This window comes from Anopheles moucheti, chromosome 2 (genome assembly GCF_943734755.1).
Source record: "Anopheles moucheti chromosome 2, idAnoMoucSN_F20_07, whole genome shotgun sequence".
NCBI lineage: Eukaryota > Metazoa > Arthropoda > Insecta > Diptera > Culicidae > Anopheles > Anopheles moucheti.
In genome coordinates this window covers 57,299,625-57,307,407 of record NC_069140.1, presented here as the reverse complement: position 1 = coordinate 57,307,407, position 7,783 = coordinate 57,299,625, and the positions used below count along the sequence as shown (strand labels likewise).

At 40.2% G+C, this 7,783-nt stretch overlaps 1 protein-coding gene across 1 annotated transcript; it reads left to right on the top strand.

Annotated features, from left to right (window-relative positions):
• The first annotated feature begins 7,128 nt into the window (after positions 1 to 7,128).
• LOC128299829 (UDP-N-acetylglucosamine transferase subunit ALG13 homolog) lies at positions 7,129 to 7,779 on the top strand. Its single transcript, XM_053035942.1, has one exon. The coding sequence runs from the start codon at positions 7,148 to 7,150 to the stop codon at positions 7,661 to 7,663; it is 516 nt and encodes a 171-aa protein (XP_052891902.1). The 5' UTR covers positions 7,129 to 7,147; the 3' UTR covers positions 7,664 to 7,779.
• The last annotated feature ends 4 nt before the right edge of the window (positions 7,780 to 7,783 follow it).

Sequence of the window (7,783 nt, the reverse complement as noted above, 5' to 3'; positions counted from 1 at the left end):
AAGTGAGTATTTCTTTTCTAAAATTAGGAAAGCCGGTTGTGATAGTTCAGGGAATCCAATCTTTAATTGATACAGGTAGCGCAGTAAGCTTTATTAATGAATCAATAGTGCCAGTAGGACTTCTAGCTGCACTGACGCCTTCCAGATATCGTGGCCTTGGGAATTCTCATCTTTATACCCGTGGTCAGGTTATATGTCGCATTAAATTCAGAGAAGTGATTCTCAATCATTCCTTTATTATTTTACCCGAAAAATCAATGGCCTGGCCAATTATTATAGGTAGGGATTTACTTCCGTCGTTTAATATTTACCTTACGTACCTTAAGAATTCCACCCCTTTCATGAAGTCACCTCGAAATGAAATTATATTACCAAACCAGGATGCGTTAAGCGTAGCAGCCACTGAACTTTCTAATATTGATGTTTATGAAACAGAGCTCGAACTTGACATTGGTCCCTCATTACGTTCAAAGGACGCTGCTCTTGTCTTATCAATTGTAAAAGAAAATTACCTGAACGATTCTATTCAGCGCACTAAGCTGATAGATTATAAAATGAAGATTAACCTCACTCACCAGACCCCCATTTTCACTAAACCTCGTAGACTCTCCTATGCGGAGCGAAACCAAGTTAGGGAAATAGTTTCCAAATTGTTAGATGAGCAGATCATAAGACCAAGTAATTCTCCCTATGCCTCCGCCCTGGTGCTCGTTCGGAAGAAGAGTGGAGAGATACGTATGTGCGTGGACTATCGACCAATCAATAAGATTACGGTAAGAGACAACTACCCCCTTCCATTGATTGAAACCTGTTTGGAACACCTTTGTAATAAGAAGTTTTTCAGTCTGTTAGATTTGAGAAGTGGATTTCATCAAGTGCAAATGGATGAATCTTCCATTCCCTACACCTCTTTTGTTACTCCCGATGGCCAATATGAATATACGAAAATGCCTTTTGGACTTAAGAATGCTCCGTCTGAATTTCAACGCTTTATTAACTCGATCCTTCGTGAATTTATTGCTGAAGAGAAAATAGTCGTCTATTTGGATGATATTATCATCGCTTCCGTTGACCTTCCGTCTCATTTAAAAACTTTAGAAGCTGTTCTACAAAGGATCAAGGAGTCTGGTCTTGAACTTCGCATTGATAAGTGCAAGTTTGCACATGAAGAGTTAGATTATTTAGGATACAAGGCAAATGCTTCCGGTATCCGACCAAGCGACAGGCATATTAGTGCTCTACGAAACTACCCGATGCCTTTAAATACAAAACAACTTAGACGATGCTTGGGATTATTCTCTTACTTCCGACGTTTTGTTCCATCATTTTCTTGCATAGCTAAACCGCTAACCAAACTCCTTCAGAAGGATGCTACCTTCAACTTTGATGTTAATTGCCGTGAGGCTTTTGAGGCTCTTCGTGAGAGGCTAATTCAATCTCCCGTCCTCGCCATTTTTGACCCAAAAAGGGAAACCGAGCTTCACTGTGATGCAAGTTCATTTGGGTTTGGAGCAGTTCTGTTACAAAAGCAAGACGATAATAAACTTCATCCGATTGCCTATTTCTCGAAGACTACTTCGAAAGAGGAAGCAAAGTTGCATAGCTACGAGCTAGAAACGCTTTCAGTAATTTACGCACTTAAAAGATTTCACACCTATGTCCATGGACTTCCGCTCAAGATCTTTACGGACTGTAACTCATTGGTTGAAACCTTAAAGAATCGTAATGGCTCTGCAAAAATTGCTCGATGGTCCCTATTCTTAGAAAACTATGATTATTCTATTCATTATCGTTCTGGAACTTCCATGGCTCATGTCGACGCCTTGAGCCGAACCGAAGCCATCGGTGCTATCAGTGAGTTAGATCTGGATTTCCAACTACAGATTGCACAATCTCGAGACCCTTCTATTGAATCCCTGAAGCGTAGACTTGAAACTGGTTCCGTTGAAGGATTTATCTTACAAGACGGTTTAGTATATCATCAATCTTCTGTCAATCCTCTTCAATTATATGTACCCTTTGAGATGGTGGATAATGTTATTCGACATAACCACGAAAAGATTGGCCATTTGGCCACTGTTAAGACCTTTGATTCTATTCGCCGACATTACTGGTTTCCTCAGATGAAAACCCGAATTGAGACTTTCATTAAAAATTGCATCAAATGCATCCTTTATTCAGCACCACCTCGAGTCAACGCTCGAAATCTATTCAGTATTCCGAAAGTACCCTTGCCGTTTGACACCCTGCATATTGATCATTTAGGTCCATTACCTAATACCGGTTCCCGTAAGAAATATCTTCTGGTTGTTATAGATGCTTTCACCAAATTTACAAAACTGTACGCTACTGCGACCACTAATACTCACGAGGTATGCGATATTCTTAATCAATATATGTCTTATTATAGTAGGCCAAGGCGCATTATAAGCGACCGTGCGACCTGTTTTACATCAACCCTTTTTAAGGAGTTCCTTGAATCTCACAATATTTCTCATATACTAAACGCTACAGCTTCTCCTCAAGCTAATGGTCAGGTCGAACGTGCTAATCGCGTGATTCGTCCCATATTAAGTAAATTATCTGATCTCGCCGATCATTCTGATTGGAACTTGCACTTACGCACTGCCGAGTATGCTCTTAATAATACTGTCCACAGTTCTACGAATTTTCTTCCATCTGTTCTTCTCTTCGGAACCGAGCAGCGGGGTGAGGTTGTAGATGAGTTACGCGAATTCCTTGAGTCTAAGATAGAAGATGGAGGAAAGGATATCAGTCATCTCCGTTCCGAGGCACAAACAAATATTAGAGCGTCACAAGACAGAAATGAACGATACGTTGCAGGAAAGACTAGACCAGCCCCTAATTTTAAGGAAGGAGAGTTAGTTGCCATTCGATATACAGACACGGCTAATGTTAGCAAAAAGCTTAACAAAAGGTTCCGCGGCCCTTACGTAATTCATAAAGTTCTTCCCCACGACAGGTACGTTGTTAGGGATGTCGAAGGATGTCAGAATACGCAGATGGCATATGATGGCGTTTTAGAAGCGGACAAGTTGAGGAAATGGGCTATCAGTGCTGAAACATAGGAGAACTTCTGTAGTAGTCGGAATTGAGGTCAATTCTAGGTCAGGACAGCCGAGCTGTAATGTCCTGTAGGATCATGACCGGCCGTATATCATTGTTCTGATCGCTAAACGTCAAAATGTAAATCCGTTAATTGGGCATGACAGCTTGCTGCGCAACTGTCATGCAGAAATATATTCTCCCATGCTCCAAAACGTCACATGAAAAGACGTCTTTCCGCGGTCTTTTCGGGGACGAAAAGACCACGGAAAGACGTCTTAATAACACCTCAACGGACCAACTGTCATGGCGACCCAAAACATCAACCGCTGTACAAAAAATTGTGCCGCAGCAAAAATTATTTTTTGTGCCGCTTTTTTCCGAGCTTTTTTTGTGCCGCTTTTTTCCTTCGGTCATCTTTCCCCAATGAAACCCTACAACAGTCCGGTCCGAATGCAAGCTAGCTATTTATAGAATTGAACTTGTGTATGTCTGATTGTGCAAATGTTTCTAGTTCTTTATTGAATTGTCCTATGCGTCTGTTTTGTTTGGAAGACGACTGTAGAGCTATAAAAGCAACATCGGTGTAGTGGAATGGAAAACGTATTGCTGTTGTATTTCTTCATCAACAAATCGCGAAAAATGCGTAAAATTGATGGTGTACGTACTACCCGGTAAGCGTTTTGATGTATTTATGACCTCGGCCAAGAAAAATGTGTTTTCTTTATATGGTTTAGGATAAACACAGTGCGATATTTGTGAATCGTTTCAGATACGGTAAACGCTTCCGATGATGCCATTTTACCATCTGACTATGTGGAAAACCTTTCTCCTTCGAAAAACTGCATCGAATCGGCAATAGGTTAGAAACATATTCATGATGTGTTATCAACTAACGGAGGATTAGAAAATGTTTAATGTTTTGCAAACCGAAGTAAAACAGATGTGTCATCGTTCCTGTATTACACAAAAAGTCATTTCGTCAAGGATGAGACCAATAGGGACAAATGGAATAATATTGTAAAAAAATGTTTGCAATCCTGCAGACCCGGTGGAAGAGATACAGAATCATGATTATACCGGCATGTGTAATAGGGCAGTGCACTCCTTTCTTTCAAATAAAAGCTTGCCTCGTGCAACCGCAGTGCTAAAACACGCTACCTGCAAAACGTACATGTATTTTTCATTCACGGCCTTTAGTGCCACAAAAACTACACAAACATTACCATCAGCTACACAAATTCAACATGTTAAAACAGATTCGGACTCCGAGGGTTGATGGCGTTTAGAGAATCTATTCCGACAAAAAAGCATTGCGATGTGGTGCTGGAACAATCGCTGGGTGTGTCTACACAGGAATAAGGCAACACAGTTGTAGTTCGGGATCCTTTCCTCGTTCTTGTTCATACCAGCTATCCTGTTCAAAAACACAATCATTCTGTAGAAGGATCTTTCAAGCCGTCTGTTACACTGCTGGCGATCCTATTTAGAATCGGTAACAGCTCATGAAGGTGATGCAGCTACTCAATATATTTGGATAGTTTCGGGAAAGTCTCCTGAATGATATTTCGATCAAGAAAACAACCGTATTTTAAAATATTACCGACAAAAACACGTTTATTTAACTCTTTATCTTTCCCTTGGTGTTGTTTACACGAGCTTGATGGTCTTCTTCTTTGTCTTCTTATCGAGCTTCATATGGCATGACAGCCAAAATAACGCACAAGGTAACAACATCAACAATGCAATGCCCACAGTTGTTGGCTTAAAATAGAAAATTGTTGAAAAATCGTCTGATTGTGCATAAAACTTGTACGATAAATTATGAAATCAACTGTTAGTACAATTTAACGTTGAATTTTCACTCAATATGCCGTACAAACGATTTTGAAATAAATGAACTCGCTAACTAGTAGTATAAACACAAAGAATCGGTCTTTTCGTGGATTCTTTGTAGCATGGGCTTTATTCGATCGTCGTTGAGAGAACATCTTCCGTCTTCCGTTTTTCCGTTCTTCCGTTCTTCCGTTCTTCCGTTTAACTTTTTCTGTTTGGTACAACCATTGTAATTTCTGCTAGTGAAATTATTGATTTACGAGAGTGTGGAATAAAATCAGTGCATTACACTACAAAGAACCCACGAAAAGACCGATTCTTTGTGTTTATACTACTAGTTAGCGAGTTCATTTATTTCAAAATCGTTTGTACGGCATATTGAGTGAAAATTCAACGTTAAATTGTACTTACAGTTGATTTCATAATTTATCGTACAAGTTTTATGCATAATCAGACGATTTTTCAACAATTTTCTATTTTAAGCCAACAACTGTGGGCATTGCATTGTTGATGTTGTTACCTTGTGCGTTATTTTGGCTGTCATGCCATATGAAGCTCGATAAGAAGACAAAGAAGAAGACCATCAAGCTAGTGTAAACAACACCAAGGGAAAGATAAAGAGTTAAATAAACGTGTTTTTGTCGGTAATATTTTAAAATACGGTTGTTTTCTTGATAGAAATATCATTCAGGAGACTTTCCCGAAACTATCCAAATATATTGAGTAGCTGCATCACCTTCATGAGCTGTTACCGATTCTAAATAGGATCGCCAGCAGTGAAGCAGACGGCTTGAAAGATCCTTCTACAGAATGATTGTGTTTTTGAACAGGATAGCTGGTATGAACAGGAACGAGGAAAGGATCCCGAACTACAACTGTGTTGCCTTATTCCTATGTAGACACACCCAGCGATTGTTCCAGCACCTCATCGCAATGCTTTTTTGTCGGAATAGATTCTCTAAACGCCATCAACCCTCGGAGTCCGAATCTGTTTTAACATGTTGAATTTGTGTAGCTGATGGTAATGTTTGTGTAGTTTTTGTGGCACTAAAGGCCGTGAATGAAAAATACATGTACATTTTGCAGGTAGCGTGTTTTAGCACTGCGGTTGCACGAGGCAAGCTTTTATTTGAAAGAAAGGAGTGCACTGTTCTATTACACATGCGGTATAATCATGATGCTGTATCTCTTCCACCGGGTCTGCAGGATTGCAAACATTTTTTTACAATACTATTCCATTTGTCCCTATTTGTCTTATCCTTGACGAAATGACTTTTTGTGTAATACAGGAACGATGACACACCTGTTTTACTTCGGTTTGCAAAACATTAAACATTTTCTAATCCTCCGTTAGTTGATAACACATCATGAATATGTTTCTAACCTATTGCCGATTCGATGCAGTTTTTCGAAGGAGAAAGGTTTTCCACATAGTCAGATGGTAAAATGGCATCATCGGAAGCGTTTTACCGTATCTGAAACGATTCACAAATATCGCACTGTATTTATCTCAAACCATCTAAAGAAAACACATTTTTCGTGGCCGAGGTCATAAATACATCAAAACGCTTACCGGGTAGTACGTACACCATCAATTTTACGCATTTTTCGCGATTTGTTGATCAAGAAATACAACAGCATTACGTTTTCCATTCCACTACACTGTTGTTGCTTTTGTAGCTCTACAGTCGTCTTCCAAACAAAACAGACGCATAGGACAATTCAATAAAGAACTAGAAACATTTGCACAATCAGACATACACAAGTTCAATTCTATAAATAGCTAGCTTGCATTCGGACCGGACTGTTGTAGGGTTTCATTGGGGAAAGATGACCGAAGGAAAAAAGCGGCACAAAAAAAGCTCGGAAAAAAGCGGCACAAAAAATAATTTTTGCTGCGGCACAATTTTTTGTACAGCGGTTGATGTTTTGGGTCGCCATGACAGTTGGTCCGTTGAGGTGTTATTAAGACGTCTTTCCGTGGTCTTTTCGTCCCCGAAAAGACCGCGGAAAGACGTCTTTTCAAGTGACGTTTTGGAGCATGGGATTGATCGGCCCAAACACGTAACTGAAGAGAAAAGAGACACTTTAAATACTTCTTCAAAGATGTCCGCACAGCGCCCTTAGTTCTCTGTCAAACCACGCAAACACCACTTGTTTACGTTCTTTACGCAATTGATAAGGATTTCGTTCTGTAAACTCTGGCTCGTCGATCAAGTAAAATCATCAATTTTACGAAGCAAAAATGATGCAAAAACTCTACAGGAACGTGTTTGTGACAGTGGGCACCACCGAGTTCCAGGATTTAGTGCGAATCGTATCGTCTGCCGCTGTTTTGCAGCAATTATCTGTTTTGGGTTGCGAAACGCTCACAATACAGTTTGGAAAAGGAGAACCGCTGAACGTGGAATACATTCAAAAGCTAACTAGCATACGATTATCTGCGTATGGCCTCAAAAGCAGTATCGGTGAAGATATAAGCAGGGCAGATCTGGTGATCAGTCATGCCGGCGCCGGAAGTTGCATAGAAGTGTTGGAGGCAGGCAAACCGTTGATTGTGGTCGTGAACGAAACGCTGATGAACAACCATCAAACTGAGCTGGCCGAACGTCTAAGTAAGGATAAGAATCTCTTCTACTGCACACCGAATACGTTGCTGCAGACTTTGGCGGAGTCCGACCTTAGGCAGCTAGAAAAACTTGCACCCGGCGCGCTGGATAGTTTCGTGAATCATTTGGACACATTCATGGGATTCAGATAGTTAATGCCATCGCACTGTAGAAAACATGATTCTAAATTTAACTGAAATTAGGCGTATTGCGCGTATTGTGATTCATTGTTGTTTGAACTGATATTAATAAACTTATGAAAAGAGTGAACC